We start from the raw sequence: 20,189 nt of genomic DNA, 5'->3' as shown, positions 1-20,189 counted from the left end.
TACTCTGATACCCCTAAATAAAATCCAGTGCAACCAATTGCCTTCAGAAGTCACCTAATTAGTAAATAGAGTCCACTTGTGTGTAATCTAATCTCAGTATAAGTACAGCTGTTCTGGGAAGGCCTCAGAGGTTTGTTAGAGAACATTAGTGAACAAACAGCATCATGAAGCCCAAGGAACATACCAGACAGGTCAGGGATAAAGTTGTGGAGAAGTTTAAAGCAGGGTTAGTTTATAAAAAAATATCCCAAGCTTTGAACATCTCACGGAGCACTGTTTAATCCATCATCCGAAAATGGAAAGAGTATGGCACAACTGCAAACATGCCAGGACATGGCCGTCCACCTAAACTGACAGGCCGGGCAAGGAGAGCATTGATCAGAGAAGCAGCCACGAGGCCCATGGTAACTCTGGAGGAGCTGCAGAGATCCACAGCTCAGGTGGGAGAATCTGTCCACAGGACAACTATTAGTCGTGCACTCCACAAATCGGGCCTTTATGGAAGAGTGGCAAGAAGAAAGCCATTGTTGAAAAAAAAGCCATAAGAAGTCCCGTTTGCAGTTTGCCACAAGCCATGTGGGGGACACAGCAAACATGTGGAGGAACGTGCTCTGGTCAGATGAGACCAAAATTGAAGTTTTTGGCCTAAATGCAAAACACTATGTGTGGCGGAAAACTAACGATGCACATCACCCTGAACACACCATCCCCACTGTGAAACATGGTGGTGGCAGCATCATGCTGTGGGGATGCTTTTCTTCAGCAGGGACAGGGAAGCTGGTCAGAGTTGATGGGAAAGATGGATGGAGCCAAATACAGGGCTTGGGAAGAAAACCTGTTCGAGTCTGCAAAAGACTTGAGACTGGGGCGGAGGTTCACCTTCCAGCAGGACAACGACACTAAACATACAGCCAGAGCTACAATGGAATAGTTTAGATCAAAGCATATCCATGTGTTAGAATGGCCCAGTCAAAGTCCAGACCTAAATCCAATTGAGAATCTCTGGCAAGACTTGAAAATTGCTGTTCACAGACGCTCTCCATCCAATCTGACTGAGTTTGAGCTATTTTGCAAACAAGAATGGGCAAATATTTCAGTCTCTAGATGTGCAAAGCTGGTAGAGACATACCCCAAAAGACTTGCAGCTGTAATTACAGTGAAAGGTGGTTCTACAAAGTATTGACTCAGGGGGACTGAATACTTTTGCACGCCACACTTTTCAGTTTTTTATTTGTAAAAAGATTTGAAAACCATGTATCATTTTCCTTCCACTTCACAATTATGCACCACTTTGTGTTGGTCTATCACATAAAATCCCAATAAAATACATTTACATTTGTGGTTGTAACGTGACAAAATGTGGAAAAGTTCAAGGGGTATGAAAACTTTTGCAAGCCACTGTAGGCGCAGGAGTAGGCCATTCGGCCCTTTGAGCCTGCACCGCCATTCAATATGATCATGGCTGATCATCCAACTCAGTATTCCATCCCTGCCTTCTCTCCATACCCCCTGATCCCTTTAGCCACAAGGGCCACATCTAACTCCCTCTTAAATATAGCCAATTAACTGGCCTCAACTACCTTCTGTGGCAGGGAATTTCACAGATTCACCACTCTCTGTGCAAACTGTGGCTTCTAGTTCTGGATTCTCCCAACATCGGGAACATGTTTCATGCCTCCAGCGTGTCCAAACCCTTAATAATCTTATACGTTTCAATAAGATCCCCTCATCCTCATTTCCAGAGTATACAAGCCCAGCCGCTCCATTCGATCAACATACGACAGTCTTGCCATCCCGGGAATTAACCTCGCGAACCTACGCTACACTCCTTCCTCAAATTTGGAGATCAAAGCTGTACACAATACTCCAGGTGTGGTCTCACTAGGGCCCTGTACAACTGCAGAAGGACCTCTTTGCTCCTATACACAACTCCTCTTGTTACGAAGGCCAACATGCCATTCGCTTTCTTCACTGCCTGCTGTATTTGCATGCTTACTCTCAGTGACTGATGAACAAGGACCACCCCCAGATCTCGCTGTACTTCCCCTTTTCTCAATTTGACAGCATTCAGATAATAATCTGCTTTCCTGTTTTTGTTACCAAAGTGGATAACCTCACATTTATCCACGTTATACTGCATCTGCCCACTCACCCAACCTGTCAAAATCACTCTGCATCCCCCTCACAGTTCACACTGCCACCCAGCTCTGTCATCTGCCAATTTTCTAATGTTATTTTTAATCCCTTCATCTAAATCATTAATGGATATTATAAATAGCCGCGGTCCCAACACCAAGCCTTGCGGTACCCCACTAGTCACTGCCTGCCATTCCGAAAAGATATCCATTTATCCCTACTCTGTTTCCTGTCTGACAATAAATTTTCTATCCATGTCAGTACCCTACCCCCAATACCATGTGCTCTAATTTTGCCAATTAATCTCCTTTGTGGGACTTTATCAGCAGTTGTATCATGAATGAAAATAAATGAGCCAGTACCTTCAGCAGCCATACATGCCCAAGCCATAACACTCCCACCAGTGTTTCAGATGAGGTGGTATGCTTTGGATCTCGAGTCGTTCCTTCTCTCCTCCATAGTTTGCTCTTGCCATCACTCCCGATACGTTAATCTTAGTTTCATCTGTCCACAAGACCTTTTTTCCCCAAAACTGTGGGTGCTCTTTTAAGCACCTCTTGGCAAACAGTAACCTGGCCATCCTATTTTTGCAGAGTAGCCTCTGTATTTCTGTTCATGAAGTCTTCTGCAGACAATGGTCATTGACAAATCCACACCCGTCTCCTGAATGTTTCTGATCTGTCGGACGGGTGTTTGGGGATTTCTTTATTATAGAGAGAATTCTTCTGCCATCAGCTGTGGAGGTTGTCCTTGGCCTGCCAGTCCCCTTGCAATTAGTAAGCTCACCAGTGCTCTTTCTTCTTAATAATGTTCCAAACAATTGATTTTGGTAAGCCTAAGGTTTGGCTGATGTCTCTTAACAGTTTTATTCTTGTTTCTCGGTCTCATAATGGCTTCTTTGACTTTCATTGGTACAAATTTGGTCCTCATGTTGATAAACAGCAATAAATGTTTCCAAGGTGATGGAAAGACTGGAGAAAAGTAGGTGCTGAGAGCTCTCTTATATTTAAACACACCTGAGCAATTACAAACACCTGCAAAGCCATGTGTCCCAAACATTATGGTGCCCTGAAATGGGAGGGATGGGGGGAGATTAAAGACTGTATAAACACTGCTGTAATTTCTACATGGTGAAACCAAAATGTATAAAAACACCCATTAATCAAATCTGTGCACTTAATCACGTGATTTTTTTTCTATTACAAATCTCAAATTGTAAAGTACAGATGCAAATAAATAAATGGGTCTCCGTCCCAAACATTAACAGCTGTATATTTCAGAAATACATTCATTAAAATGTTTAGATATTTCCCATGGTTGATTTGTTTTTTTTTTAAATATCTAAATCAGCAGCTTAAAACACCTTTTGGAGATCTGCCATGGCAATTATATCATTTTAATGGAAATGGATGATTCATAACAAACAGGAAAGCCTGATCTTTTACTACAATTGGAAAGCAGTGGGATTAGTTGAAATGGCATTTCTCACAACACAGAATGTATTGAGCATCAATTTGCTGATTGAAAACAATAATATCGGCATAAATTCACACTGCAGGAAAACACATTGTGTTTGTCTAGTTCACAGAGAATGGCTCGAAAGTGCCTGACAGCCTACTCGTAACTATCCATCCCACATCTCAGCCAGAACAATGATATTATTTCCTATTGGCACAAGAAACGCTTTATTTCCTGTTGGCCCCATGATAAGTAGCAGGTGAATAAGCTCAGTACTACTGGCTATTATGAATACAGTTAATAATCTGAACAGGAAACAGCCGGATGCAGTTAATGTAGTGTAAAATGTGGCAGAAACAGGGTATCAATCAAGGAGTTGTTAGCTACATTCAATCTATTTCCTCAGTCTTAAAATTTATCTCCCAATTTCCCTTTTGAAAAGTGTTAATTTAAAAACAAATTACAAGTTTTTCCTATTCACACAGCAAGACTAACATGTTCAAATGAGTGATCCCTATATATTCAAACTGCTACTGCCTTTAATTCTTTAATTCTTAGAGCCACCTTTTTGCAACTCTAGCTCCAAATCCAAGACGTCCCAGCTCCGGGAGAGTCGGCGGCGTCGGCAGCGGGGAGCGGGCACATTCAAGCTCCGGAGCGCGGCCGCCGACTCCCAACATTCAGCGTCGCAGCCGCGGAGCCGTCCGGCCGCCGGCGGCGCCGGTTTGCGGCAACCCCTGGCTGCCGGAAAAGGGCGATGTTGTGTGTCGGCGGCCACAGCGCTTTGAAGATCAATACCCGACATTTTGCTTCTGGCCGCGGGCCGCGCTGGATTTTCGCAGCTGTCGGAGCTACAAAAACCGGCCACATGCGGAGGCACGCACGGTGTTTTTGACCTACCGATACTTAAGCAATGATTTACAGGAGCGTCCCTGTAGTACAATGTAGTTTCGATCTGCTGGAAAAAAAAACTCCTACTAGTATTGTGAGCAAATATCGGTGCCCCATTCTAGGAGAAAATCCCCATCAGGGTCCTAATTACACTCAGTTAACTCTAATCACCAGACTTCAGAAATAAATCACAACCTCTCTGAAATACAGGTGCACAACCTTTTATCCGACAGCCTTGGGACCAGACACTTTTCGTAATTCGGAATTTGTCGGTCTTCAGAATGGAATTTTTTTTGCATAGATTTTAATGGCTGGCTCAGTGGTAGAGTGCTCGGCTCATATCCGCAAGGTCGTGAGTTTGCGCCTTGATCCCGGCAGTTCCTCGGTCGCGAGTTTGAGTCTTCAATGTAGTTTTTCTTGCAGAATAAATGTCTGTATGAATTCCTGAATTTGTAAATGTGACCGCAGCGTTGAATCACCTCTCGCACTCATGTCACCCTAGCGGGGCTACATGCCCTTAGGCGGCCTAAGGCGACATTTTCACACTCTTATATCCTTGTGCAGCAGAGGCGACGTGCGTTTGGCGCCAAACGTGAGCTTTGGTGTGCAGACGACATCCTGGAAAAAATGTCCGGTTTCTTCCAGGTAGGCGATATACCCTCCTGGGCAATGTACCCTCCACTTCCCTTTTATGAAGGGGATTTAGTTCCCCTTTCTTCCAGGACCGACCGGAGGTTCCGCTGTCACATCTGCGGGCCACCCGCGGTGAACGCTCACTCAACTTTGTCTTGGGATTCCTACTCTCCCGCGCAATGTACCCTCACCTTCTCTTTTATGAATGGGGATTTAATTCCCCTTTCGTCGAGGACCGACCGGATGTTCCGCTGTCACCTCTGGGGGCCGCCCTCGGTGAACGTCCTATCTCCCTGTCCCTGGGATAGCAAGGGGCGATCAAACAGCACAATACCCCCCTCTAACTCCAGAGGAATTCGCTCCCCGATGGGCCGCTACGGCGACAAGTGGCAGTTCTCCCACAGCCCGAGCTGCGCGACCCCAAGACCAAGATGTACCGTACCTTGCACACCATCAGCTTCTGCCCCAGGGGGAGCGTGTTCCTCTGGAGTTGGAGCGGGGCTGGGCTGGAGTTGCTGATCTGGGATCTCCGTGCTTGCAGTGGGCCTGGGGGTCGGTGTCCTGATGAGGGGGCACAGCTCGGGCTGTGGGTGAACTGCCACTTGTCGCCGTAGCGGCCCATCGGGGAGCGGCTTCTGGTGGTCCTGATGTCTCCCGCTAGTTTGCAGTTTTCCTCTGGAGTTGTAACGGGGCTGGGCTGCTGCTGGCTGTGGGTCTCTGGGATCTCCATGCTTGCAGTGGGCCTGGGGGTCGGTGTCCCGTTGGTCTTGACGTGTCCGGTGACTGGCATTGTATGCTGGCATCGCCGACTTGAAGACAGTGCAAAGCCCCCACGCCGGTGCAATGGGCGGGGAGCTGGAGAGGGGAGGGAAGGGGTCACACACATGGCCGGGAAGCAGAGGGGTGTAGGTGGGGTGAAACTGAAGGGAGCGACAATCTGCTGCTCCCTGCCCGCCGAGTTAAAAAGTTCCCACGCAAGACTGTATCGTGAGTCTACCGTGGGAACTTTTTAACTCAGCGGGCAGACAACAGCATATTGACAATTATTAACCCTCCCGCGCAATATACCATCACCTTCTCTTTTATGAATGGGGATTTAGTTCCCCTTTCTTCGAGGACTGACCGGAGGTTCCGCTGTCACCTCTGTGGGCCGCCCTCGGTGAACTTTCAAGGACCTTTCTTCAAGGACTGAAAAAATGTCCGCTATTCGGAGGTTTTCGTTATTTGGATCTTCGGATAAAAGGTTGTGCACCTGTACTACCATCTATCACGAGTGCTGACCTTCCCACCATCAGTGTGACCCACACCATCCTGGCCACATTGTCATTTCACTCCTGCCACCGGGAAGATGGTGTAAGAACCCACAAACATCCAGGTTCAGGAACAGCTACTTCCCTACAACCTCCAAATAGGCTTCAAACTATGCAAACTTGGGGACATTTTTGACTTTGCACTACTATTGTCTATTCGTCTGCTTGGTTAAAAAAAAGTATATTATATTGATTTTTGGTGTTGTTTATTTGGGGTTTTACAGATTAATACATTTACAATTCTGTTGTGCTGTTGCACGTAAGAATTTCAATGTGCTGTTTCAGGACGTATGATAATAAAACACTTGACGAAACAGGAGACAATATTCAAGGAACATCCTCAAAGTCTTCTTAGGGAAAAAGACTTGTGTGGTTAGCATGCAACAAAAGCTTTTCAGTATACAGTGACAATAAATTAAACTCAAAGCCTTCTAGGGGGGAAAATGTAACAACCTCACCAATTTTCTGGCTCATGTCCTCACGAAAGTGGCACATCCAGAATGGCATTGAACGTTTGAAGTCTATGTATTAAGACCCAGGTCCAGCATAAACAGTGGAAGGAATGCACCACACCCACCATTTCACTGCTCATTCTGTGCAGAGTGTGGTTCCAAATCATCCCAGGCACTTCAGAATCCATGGAATTCCAATTGTAGAAACTTAAAACTCCACATTAGATTGATCTGAAGGGGGGGGGGGGTAACCTATGTATAACACAGCTGTAATTTCTACATGGCAAAACCAAAATGTATAAAAATGGCCCTTATTAAAATCTGACCATGTGCACTTTACCACATGTGATTTTCTCCTTTTTAGAAATCTTAAATAGTGGAGTACAGAGGTAAATAAATAAATAAATGATGGGTTTGTAGAAGTGGAATCGACCAATTGTCCAAATGGTGCCAGTACAACAACCTGGCTCTCAATATCTGTAAAACCAAAGAACTGATTGTGGACTTTGGAAGAGGTAGGGCGAGGACCCACAATCCTGTTTATATCAATGGGATTATGGTGGAGAGAATCAAAAACATCAAATTCTTTGGCGTGCATATTTCTGAAAATCTTTCCTGGACCCAGCACACTGATGCAATTATAAGGAAAGAACATCAGCGCTTCAACTTCCTGAGAAGACTATGGAGATTCAGTATGTGAAAGAGCATTCTCTTGAACATCTACAGGTGCACAGTAGAAAGCATATTGACTGGTTGCATCATTGTCATTCGGCAACTTGAATGTCCGGGAGCGGAAAAGACAGCAAAAAGTTGTAAACACTGCCCAGTACATCGCCGGCTCTGACCTCCCCACCATCGAAGGGATTTATCGGAGTCGCTGCCTCAAAAAAGCAGCCAACATCCACACCACACCATCCTGGCCTCACATTCATTTCACCACAGCCATCGGGTAGAAGGTACAGGAGCCTAAAAACTGCAACGTCCAGGTTCATTTCATTGCTCTATCTAGGACATATGACAACAAAACACTCTTGAGTCGTGTCCCAAACATTATGGAGGGCATTGTGGGCCAGCTATGATCAAATGGCCTAATTCCACTATCACTTATGACCTTATATGGTAGAGTTCAGATTGCCATATGCACATATCAACTGATTGATAACACTTCTGTTGTATCATGCTTCGCACATCTTCATCATATAGTTTAACTCCCTGCACTTAACTTTCCTCAGAGCTCTTGAATCTAACAACTTCCATAGACTGACACTCAAAGTATCTTTACTGTCCCTCTAATTAAACTAGTTGCTCCAAACCTCCTGACTTTTGCCATCTTCCTGCCTCCCTCCCCATTCCTCTAATTTTGCCTTCAAAGTTAGGTTGCAAACTCAGCCACATCCTGGATCTCTCAGCATATGAACTTGTGAATGTTCAGGAGTATGGAAGGCACAAATCTATACATGAGAAGCAATGACTCAGACTGCTGGACCCTTTCTCAAAAAGCCCTTGCTTCTGTGTTCAAAGGAGATGCTGATCAATCCACAAAGGGACAAAAAGAATAAGGAGAGGTTTAATTAAGTTGCATCAAATTTGATAAGATTGGAGGAATGTAACACTGTACCCATCCAAACTATGGAGCGTTATCAGAAGTATTTTCCTTCAAGATGCTCTGTGCTACAAAAGGCAAAATGTGTTCATTCTGTTGAGGTATGATCCACATTGCAAAACCTCTAACCACCAAATGGTCACTAAACCATGAAAAGGCGATTACTCTGTTAATTGTCAATGCTTACTTGTTGAATATGGAAAAGCAGGCCATCTCCACGGTCCGGCAGCTCGTGTCTGCAATTGAGACAGAGCAAGATTTCCACCAATGTCCTACATTCTGACCAATGACAGACTTCTATACAGTCTTTGGCTAGTAAACTTCATGTGAGCAACATCCAACTACCAAGCACAAATGTATTTTTGCAACCATGGCTGATGCCTCCCTGCAGACAACTATGACACACAATCTCTTCCAGGAGATCTCATCTCGCTCCTCCATCATCTCCAATTCATCTCTAATGTAAACATGCAGTGTTCATTTGCAGCAGGCATATAAATAGTCCTGGAAAGGTTATAAGCTGTACCTAGAAAATATCTAACTTGCAATTGTAAAATTCATCCCCTCAAAACAGCCAAAATAATGCATCAGTGATAGCACTTTGCCTTGCAGTATTCAATGGAATCTTCCAGAACTGATTAAAAAAAAAAAACACCAAAGTTCTTGTCCCAATTCCATAAGATGAAGAATTATGACAACACCTTCCACATCAAATTAGCACACAACTATTTCCTTTGAACACGGAGACATACATTTGCAAATTTTGGTAAATCTGAGGGCAAGCCATTGGCTGCAACTAGCTATTCAAATTCAATTATGAGCAATTGCTATCCTTGGCAAGCAAAATGCCATCCATAATTTTCCACCACCTTATGCAGAAAGCCTCAAATAAATCTTCAAATCAGAAAAAAAAAAGCTGCTGAAAACCAAGATGCTAATCTTGTGGATTCAGAACAGCATGACCATTTCACTGAATAGCATTAAGTTGTTTAAGTGCAGCACAGTGGTGCAGTGTAGAGTTTCTGCCTTGCAGCACCAGAGACCCAGGTACGATTCTGACAATGAGTGCTGTCTATATGGAGTTTATACTTTCTCCCCAATACTGCATGGGTTTTCTCTGGGTGCGCCAGTTTCCTCCCACATTCCAAAGACGTGCAGTTTTCTAGATTAATTGGGGTTGGCAAATTGTCCCGGGTGTGTAGAATAGAAAGTGTACAGGTGATCGCTGGTTGGCTTGGACTCAGTGGCCCAAAAGTCCTTGCTGTATCTTTAAAAGTAGACAAAAATGCTGGAGAAACTCAGCGAGTGAGGCAGCTTCTATGGAGTGAAGGAATAGGTGATGTTTTGGGTTGAGACCTTCAGACTGATGTGGAGGTGGGGGGGGGGGGGGGAAAGAAGAGAAATGGAAGAGGCCGAGACAGTAGGCTGTGGGAGAGCTGGGAAGGGGAGGTCCTCTGACATTTTCGGCACCTCTAACGGGATCCCACCACTGGCCACATCTTCCCATCTCTTCCTCTTTCGGTTTTCCACAGAAACCACTGTAACTCCCTGGTCAGTTCGTCCCTTCCCAACCCCTCCCCTGGTACTTTCCCTTGCAACTGCAGGAAATGCTACACTTGTCACTTTACCCCCCCCTCCCTTGACTCCATTCTAGGACCCAAGCAGTCTTTTCAGGTGAGGCGGAGGTTCACCTGCACCTTCTCCAACCTCATCTATTGCATCCGCTGCTCTAGGTGTCAGCTGCTCTACATCGGTGAGACCAAGCATAGGCTTAGCGATCGCTTCGCCCAACACCTCCGCGCGGTTCGCACTAACCAACCTGATCTCCCGGTGGCCCAACACTTCAACTCCCCCTCCCATTCCGAATCAGACTTTTCTGTCCTGGGTCTCCATGGCCAGAGTGAGTCCCACCGTAAATTGGAAGAGCAGCACCTCATATTTCGCTTGGGCAGTTTACACCCCAGCGGTATGAACATTGACTTCTCCAATTTCAGGTAGCTCTTGCTTTCTCCCTCCTTCCCAGCTCTCCCACAGCCTACTGTCTTCGCCTCATCCCGCTCCCTACCTCCACATCAGTATGAAGAAGGATCTTGACCCAAAACGTCACCTATTCCTTCGCTCCCTCTCCTGCCATCCTCCTTCAAAATATAACACAAGATTACCACTCATCTTCCCTGACAATTGTTTTCCTATCACTGGTATTACAGACATTCCATCTACTAAACATTCAGATTAAACTATCTGTCCATTTCCTTTCATTAATAAGACAATTATTTAGTGATGACAACAAAGCAAGCTTAGCCCATTCGTACATTACAATTGCACAAGGCATTGGCAGAGCCACATGGTCCCCTGTACAGCTTTCCCTCCATTTTCATAAAAAGCAGTAACATTGGAGGTAGTCCAGAATACATTCACCAAGCAAATTTCCTGCGATGATAATAAATACCAAAAATGGCAAAAAATATCAGGAATGTATTTGAGTTTAAAAGAATATGGGTCATCTTATTGAAAAAAGATCCGACGATCTACAACATGGTATATGTTGAGTATCAAATAAGGGGACATGGTTACAGGTAGGCAGATATTTAAACCGAGCAATGTTTTCTCTGAAAGAGTGGCAAATCTCTGGAAATCTCTATCCCATAGGGTTGTGGAGTTTAAAAATCACTGGAGGTATTTAAAAAGGAAGATACATTTTGAAAGATCAGTAAATTAAGTTGTTGAGGCCAAAGATTGATAAACCTTGGTTATGTGGAACGATAGGGCTTGGCTTGTGGGATGAGATAGATTTACTCCTGCACCTATTTTTATCACTTGCTCCAGAAGTCAGACAATCCCCTCTCAAAGCTCAGTTCAACCCAAGTGTGAATAACACACGTGCTTAAAAAGAACATCAGCAAAAACATGTCGGTTCTGAACATGTTTATTCCTGCACTGCTCTATAAAAATCAGGACCTTAATGAACATTAATTTTCAGACTGAAGCCTTGAACATTTGCCCTGCTAAATTTGATACATCGTCTCGATAGTTCAGGAGATAAAACCTTTTACACAATTGGGATTATATTTGGCTTCAGTGTCACAGACCGATTTGACACATGATAATTAGCTAAGAACCAAGCAGCAACACAAACATTTGGCATTTTCAAGACTTGGTTCAAAATACAACACTGGCAAATGAATATAAATAACACTAGATCATAGCTCAGGAGTGTTTGCAGTTTATTTCTACTAGTCAGTGCCACTGTACCATACAAACACTACAACGTGGCAATAGATTAACAACGATAATATTGTAGTGCACTATTGTTGTGGACTTGAATTTGTATTGGTAGCCATGGTCAAATGATTTGACGGTGGAATGCAAGAAAGGCAGAAATGGATATGGCCAGCAACTATCTGAATATCACAATATTTACCACAGCAGTAAAACTTCATATATTATAAAGGAGACAATATTACCAGCATAATTTCATTTAACTTTTTTAATGTGGAAAAAGTAAAAAATCAAAACAGCTCAGTTCATCTCTATTTCCATTGTTGCGATGTGATAGGTTAGAGCAACTATTTCCATATATTGCATTTACATTGAACATGAGGAACAGAAATATCTATTTTTCACATCCTAGCTGCGAATCAAAAAGAGGATCACATTTTGTAGATGCGAATAATCAGTTATTAAAAAAGATTTGAGAATAACGTTTTGGAGTGTTTACTTTGGCATGTTGAGTTTTTAAATCCTTTATGACAGCTTGATCACTGATCTCCCAACCTTTAAATAACTAGATAAAACATTACTCAGAAATCAATGTTGAAATGAAAAATAACAACTATTTGGAATACTAGTTTACCAAATGTTGACAAATATCAGGAATAATCAAATAGTCAGTTATACAGCACAGAAACAGGCTATTTTGTCCAACTTGTCCATGCTGACCAAGATACTTCATAACGTTCCCCAGGGATTGACCATTCATTGTGAAGGTCCAGAGCTGGTTTGACTTCCCAAAATGTAACACCTCACACCTATTTGAATTAAGCTCCACAAGCCATTTGACGTACCTGCTCAAATATCTTTTAAATGTTATTCTATCCGGCTCAACTACTTCCTCTGGCAGCCCCTTCCATTTATTCAATCTTGTGTTTAAAAACAAAAACCACAGGTTCGTATTAATTCTTTCTCCTTTCACCTCAAACAACCCATGCTCTCTAGTTCTTGATTCCCTTATCCGGGGAGAGGGGAGGAGGGGAACACTGAGCATTCACCCTATCTATTCCCCTCATGATTTTATACACTTTTATAAGATCACCCCTCAGCCTCCTGTGCACCAAGGAATACAGTCCTAACCTTCCCCACCTCTTCTTATAGAGAAGACCCAAGAGTCTCAGCAATATTCTTGTACATTTTCTCAGCACCCTTTCCAGCTTGATGCTATCTTTCCTATAGAAAGGTGACCAAAGCTAAAAAACAATGATGTGCGATTGCACCGTACAACTGTAACAAACGTCCCAACTTCTAAACTCCATTCTCCAACTGATAAGATTTAGGTTTATTATTGTCACATGTACTGAGGTACAGTGAAGAGCTTTGTTTTGCATGATGCTATCCAATTGGATAATACTATGCTTAAATACAATCAAACCAAACTAAAGTACATTACAGCAAAGGAGAAGATACCGAGTGCAGAATATATTTCTCAGCATTGTAGCACATTAGTTCCATGGACAGTCTAATGTCTGCAATGGTGTAGAGATGAATCAGACAGTATGGAAGGACCATTCAGATGCCTGATAACAGAGGGGAAGCGGCTATTACAAGTCTGCTTGTGCGCCCCTTCAAGCTTCTATACCTTCTGCCGGCGTGAGATTCAGATTCAGATTCAATTTTAATTGTCATTGTCAGTGTACAGTACAGAGACAATGAAATGCATTTGTGAACAGGGAGAAGCAATGACTGGGGTTGGACAAATCTTTGATTATGCTAGCTGCTTTTTCGAGCCAGTGCAAAGTGTGGGTGAGGTCAATGGTAGGAAGTCTGGTCTGTGTGATAGACTGGGTTACACCTACAATTCCCTGTAATTTCTTAATGAAAGTCAATGTACCTAAAAAAGCTCCCTTAAGACCCGTAGTGCCACTTTCAGACCATGTACTAGCACCACAAAATCACTCTGCTCTGCTCTGCAACGATCTGCACAGCCCTCTGGTTCATTGTGACGGTGAAGGTCCTATCCCAATCCCAGTTGCGTATACCCGAGTCGCAACTCCTTTTTCCAGATCAGAGCCTCAATTCCTTAGTCATCCACGGTTCCTACTCGTGCCTGCCTTACCAGGAACATGCATACCGTAAAACCTTACCATCACTCAAAGCCTCCCATTTTCTGGATGACACTTTCACTAGATTTTCCTTTGTAGAAAAAGCAAGGGTCTTGGTTTTTTCTGCAAAGGACAATAGAGTGAAAGTGACAATGCAGCTTCTCAATTGACGAATTTTGTCCAAATAATAGTTTGCAATAAAAACCAAATCAGATTTTTAGTGCTAACTCTTTAAAGGCCCTTAACTTATCAATATTAAGCTTTGTTACATTTAACTTTATGCCTAATCATCTGACCACTTTATTGCGTGAAAGCTTCGAAACAATCTAAAATCCATTCATGTTTGCAAAATCATTCATGCCACCAAATACCAATCCTCAAACAAAAAGCGAACTCATGATCACTGAATATATCACAATATGTGCAGAGTTCCTCTACTTGGTAAATTCATTCAATTTTTAAAGTGGACAAAAATGTTAGAGTTGCAGAAGTACAAATCAAATACTTAGACACCATGATACAAAATAGTATATGATTCAATCTTTCTAACAGTGGAATGGACTGGTTAGCAGTTTCATCAGTGTCTAAAACTGTGGATCTGACATTATAACAAAATACAAAGCATCACCAAGTTCACAATATAGTCATGCATTTTCTTTTTCAAAATAAGATACACTTCCAAAGTGGTTTATTTGCTGTAATGAGATTGTAAACATTTCATGTACCATTAAAACAGCCACTCTCTTACAACAAAAATGTATAGGATAGTATTTATAAACAACTTAATGAGAACATATCAGAGCAATCCCAATACTTGTTACGTCAAATTATAGAGAAATGAAAAGTTTTGTAATCTTGCCTGGATTGTTGGCACTCACCTATCTGCAACAATACTGGTGTTACCAAGGCAGTTTCCATTGCATAACAGAACTCTCTGCCAAACATCACTGCACCATGCATCACCCACAATTTGATGGGAATATGATCGATTGATCCCTCACTAACTGCTTCATCACCATTTTCATCGACTTTCTTTTTCAATTTTGTGAGCAATTCTTGTGTTTGCATAGGTCCTGTATCATCATCATTCTGTGGAGCCATTGCTGCCATAAGAAAATAAATCTGCTTTTGAAAAAAACTTTTGTTTTTCCTTGTGTTTTCCGTTTCAGTTGTAGGATTAATAGTTTTCTTCCACCATTTCCTTCAAAGGTATACTCAAAACCATACACCAGATGCAAACTATTTGGTAGAAACTTTGGATTATTGCTTGTTTATTGTCTATTAAAAATCCATATTAATTGCCATTCAGTTAATATCAGTTTCATTATTGAGGAGTTTCTGTAGTACAGAGATGAAGCAGTGACGCAAAGAGGTAGTTCTCTGTTGCTCCCCATCGATCGACTGTTCTGAAACAAAAAAACAAATCTTAGTCATTTAGCGCAGTAGGAAACTATTAAGCATTGTAGAAGACTTACAAATTCCTTAATATAATCAAGTATATAAAAAAAACTATCCAAAGAAAGATTAAAAGTTATGATCAAAGTGTAGGATTTTTCTTGACAGATTATAATTGTGAACAGTTTTAGTAACACTAATGAAAATTTGATTTGACGATTGGCAAGCCCACAGCAAACCATTAAGCGCATTGTGCGCCTACAACCTGTGTATAATGTTACTTCACCATCAGGACCACTCCAGTGCAAGACTGGAAACAAACTCTGACAGTGCAATTCTAAGCAATAGAATTTTTATCAAATACAAAGAAAAAATGATGAAAAAGTCTGCAGGTCAGGCAACACCCAAGTTGCTTGAATCATCTACTTACTGTTTATAACAGCAATTTTCCAAATTTGCATTTAGCTCTGCCTGATTAATGTCACATTGCTGTCTCACACGCACTTTACTTAATCCCTTCATTATTTCTCATAGCATACCATTCATCACACATCTAGTACTGGAAAAACAAATTGACCCCAGTTGCCTTGGCCCAAAGCTCTAAAATTTCCTCAAATGGCAGTTAATCTCCATCTCTTTTTTTAAGGAAACATTCTTTGCCTCTATCCACTTTTAGTTTACTTGTCCTACCGCCTCCCATATTGGGTGCCAACTTTTTTTTTAATTTTTTTTTTTTTTAACTGCTCCAAATAAGCAATACAAATACAACTTTATGCAGATTCAATAGATTTATAATTTTCAGCACCATTGATTATAACCACGTTTTTAAAAACATTTACAACACAAAAAAAATCAGTCAAATTTCAGTGATTAGCATTACCCACCAGGTGAAAAAAATGTTTTAACATCTTACCATTATCATATTCCATTGCTTTCCCCAACTCCTCCGCTATAACTGCTATCTCCCAAAATAAATTCCCCTGACTTTCTGTGCTAAATCCTATTGTTTGATAACAACACCATGTAGCTTTTAGACACTTGCCCAGAAATTTTGTCAGAATAGACACCCAGCAGCACAAAACATTAAGCATACTTATAGCCAATAATTACTTATTTCAGAACTTGTAGTTACACATTTCCCCATGTTAAATGGTCACTTTACTGACCGACTGGAAAAACTGCCCATCCTCCCAAAATCAACTCTCCTTTAAGTGCAATCTTCTTTATCATGTGCTCAAAGTCTAAATTATTTTTATATACAACAGATTGTGTACCGAGCCTTGTGACCCCACTGTCAATCTTCAAGATAAAGACACCAAAGCACTACTCACTACTTCCTGTCACTGAGCCAGTGTCGTAAGCTAATTGATGCTCTGTCACCCCATCCGACTTTCCATTTTGATAAACCTACCATACGACTTTAGTTTGTGACATCATATGCATTGCCCCCATTTGCCCACGTTACCTTAAAAGAAAATCGATCAATTATGACCTTGTGTTTAATCAATGCTTACATTAATTGGTATTCAAATTTTATAACATCCGTTAGACGACAAAACATTAAATAAGGTTAAAATCTAAATTTCAGAGTTCAATTTAGCAGTTATTTTGCCATGCCATTGATACACCAGTTTGATCACACCCAACAAACCAAACCTGAAGCAAGTTTGCTAAATTTAAAACCAGATCCAGCCCCTAGAAAAGCAAAAGGCCGACATACCTGAACAAAAAAAAGTGTCTAAAATAGTAAAACAAGCATCCCAGGGCAGGTCACAAGTTAGACTTTGGCACTAACCTCAATCAGCTAGTAGAATTCTAATATTTGAAGGTTTCATTGTTCATATTACCCCAAAGTGATTTAAAATGTAGCCTCCAAGTAATCTATGATGAGTTTTTGTACTAGCTGCAGGGAGCATTTGTTTTTGATTGATTGAAAGACACAGCATGGCCCTTGGCTCACCAAATTCACACTGACATCAATCACCAATTCACTGTAGCTCCATGTTATCCCACTTTCACATCCACTGCCCACACACTAGGGACAGTGTACAAAGGCTAATTAACCCACAAATGCGCACCTTTGGGATATGGGAGAAAACTGGAGCACTTGCTCGAAACTCATGAAGTCACAAAGGGAATGTGCAAGCTCCACACAGCCAACACCAGAGGGCAGGATCAAACTAGGGTTTCTGGTGATCTGAGACAGCAGGTCTACTAGATGTGCCACTGTGATGCCCTGACTTTGATGATCAATTATTTGCAATGCTTCCGAAACACACTGGAATCCAAAAGGCAGCTGGGTAAAATGGACAATCCAGCAACCTCAAAGCCAGCCACCCATCATCATAACAGTAATCAAATAGACCTCAGTACAGCCCATTGCAAGATCTACGATCTGCATCATCAGATGTAATACAAATTTATGTTACATGGACATGTGGCACATTGACATGATGAACTTATGGTCAAAATAATACAAACCAGACAGACTATGTCAAGTAACTGGATCTCAATATGGCTGTAACTTGATTCAATAAATAACTACACAGTTACAATTATAAGTTTTGATAATGCTCAGACCCTTCACCCAACAACCCATTCTTTAAATGCATGCCTAAAACCAAGTCGGATGTGCAAACAGAAATGGTAATTTCTCAAATTTACTGCAAGTAATATCTGGAAAGATATATACAGTTAACAACAAACTGTTAAGTATCTGGGAACTTCAATCATAATTGTCTGAACCACCAAATTAAAGTAAGAGTTTATGGTAATCATGAAACCACTGTACACCCTTATCCTTATGACAGGGCACTATCTTGTACTCAATTTGATGGACTCAAACGATACAAAGGCTAAAAAAATCTGGCACTGAAGCAGTATGGATCAACAGCAGCAGAAATGTATATGCCACCATAATATAGAGCACCAAGGCCCAGGACTCTTCATTCTACCTCTGCAATCAAGCCATGGGATCAACTCCAGATCAATGACTGCACAAAGGCAACTGGCATATCTAAACTTGGAGATACCAACCTGAAGCAGCATATGACTAAGTAGCTGAGCAGAGAACAGTGCCAAAAGGTTGAAAACATTTGCAACAAGATTTAGGGAGAAATGTCAAGCATTGTGGATAATCCTACCTCACTCTTTTCCAAACTCTGAACAATTAATTCTCAACCAATTCAATTAATTCTGTGACATCAAGATGAAGAACAATGAATACAGCAATAAGACCAACAAACATTTTAGGTCGAAGACTTGTTTTGCACAACTCGCCCAACTTCCAGCCAAGCTGTTCTAGCACGATTTCAATATTTGCACATCCAAAATTTTTAATTGCCCAGAAACATTATACTTCCAGAGGGACGGTAGCAGTCCTTGACATCAAGAGAGCATTTGACGAATGGAGGGGAAAACGTGCCAAGGACCGAAATAATATCTTGGTTGTATTTGTTGGAGGTATTTCATTACAACCTCAGGACATCACAAACCAGCACTTCTTTCACACATTTTCCGAGGTGCAAGAACATCAAGGTAAGCGGGGTGGGGGGGGAGGATCCAGAGCAGGCCAAGAGCTCAAACCTACCGTCCACCTCTGCCCAGTATTCTTCTTGCTAATATCCAACCCCTGGAAAACAAGATGAATGACCTCAGGGCAAGGATTAGACAAGAGACGGAGACATGGCGGGACACAAGAGACCGTTACATCTTTTGTCTGATGGAGACATGGCTGACCCCACTGGTGCCGGATCAAGTGATATGCCCAAACGAGTCCTTCTCCGTTTTTCGTGCGAACAGAACGGAAGAAGCCGGGAAAATCAAAAGGTGGAGGGGTTTGCTTCATGACCAACAACAACTGGTGCAACCCTAAGAATATTAAGACGCTTTCTCGCACCTGCTCGCTGGACCTGGAGCACGTGACGATCACAGTCTGAAGCAGCATATGTCTATTCTACCTTCCCCGGGAGTTCAGCACAGTCATAACAGACGTCTACATACCACCGCATGCGGACACTGACACGGCACTATCGGTCCAACACTATGTGTTATGTCGGCATCAGAACAAGCATCCTGACGCTGCTATGGTGGTGGCCGGGGATTTTAATAAGGCAAACCTCACAAAAGTTATGCCTAACATCTGCCAACACATAACGTGGGTCACCAGGGGGGAAAGAACTTTGGGCCACTGTTCACAACATTCAGGAAAGGATACAAGGTCGTTTTGCTCCCTCCTTTTGGAAAATCTGACCACGCCGTCATTTTCCTGCTGCCGGAGTATAAACAACGGATAGTACGGGATGGTCTAACCATTCAGAGGCCATGCTACAGGATGCAATGAGTGATGTTGACTGGAATACGTTTCAATCAAGTTCCAGAGACGTCAGTGAGTTTGCGGAAGCTGTCACGGACTTATAGCAATAATAGTCGACAACATCGGGAAGGGTTAGCCTCTTTCCTAACCAAAAACCCTGGGTGGACAGGTCCATTCGTGTTGCTTTAAATGCTTACAACTCCGGACTGGCATCCGGCAACATGGATGACTACAAGGCAGAATCCTGTAGACGGTGGAGATGGGCGGTGAAGGACGGAAAAATGAGGTACAGGGACAGGATGGAGTCGCAGATGGAGCAGCGTGACACCAGATGCCTATGGCAGGGGCTACGGACTATAACAAATTACCAGAGTAGCTCAACTGGGAGTGCCGGCGCCTCATTAGCTAATGACCTGAACTCTTTTTATGTATGATTTGAGACGGGCAACACCCCTAGCTTGCCGGCTAACAACAACATAGTCAGCGCGCTGGTCCCTACCTGCTTCAAGAGATCCATGGTCCCTACCTGCTTCAAGAGATCCATGATCATTACCCGTTTAAGAGATCCACTATTGGCCCGTGCCTAAGAATGCCACTCCTGCCTGTTTGAATGACTACGCCCTCACCTCGATGGTCATGAAATGCTTCGAGAGGTTGATCAAGGACTACATCTGCGCTTTC

General features: G+C 42.5%; 1 protein-coding gene across 5 annotated transcripts in view; it reads right to left on the bottom strand.

Annotated features, from left to right (window-relative positions):
- Positions 1-20,189, bottom strand: part of LOC129696220 (solute carrier family 45 member 4-like) — a 62,083-nt gene that overhangs the window by 29,250 nt on the left and 12,644 nt on the right. For 2 of the 5 annotated variants that reach the window (XM_055633891.1, XM_055633893.1), the window contains exon 2: positions 14,677-15,204. In XM_055633891.1, coding sequence (XP_055489866.1) covers positions 14,677-14,908 — 232 coding nt within the window. In that variant the 5' untranslated portion in view covers positions 14,909-15,204. Of the gene's footprint in view, positions 1-14,676; positions 15,205-16,604; positions 18,717-18,782; positions 20,029-20,189 lie in introns of those variants that run through there. The other 3 variants (XM_055633895.1, XM_055633894.1, XM_055633892.1) reach the window with 3 other exon arrangements.

Source organism: Leucoraja erinacea, chromosome 4 (assembly GCF_028641065.1).
Source record: "Leucoraja erinacea ecotype New England chromosome 4, Leri_hhj_1, whole genome shotgun sequence".
Classification (NCBI taxonomy): domain Eukaryota; kingdom Metazoa; phylum Chordata; class Chondrichthyes; order Rajiformes; family Rajidae; genus Leucoraja; species Leucoraja erinaceus.
Note: the sequence above shows the minus strand (reverse complement) of the source record. Positions and strands in the feature narration are given on the sequence as shown.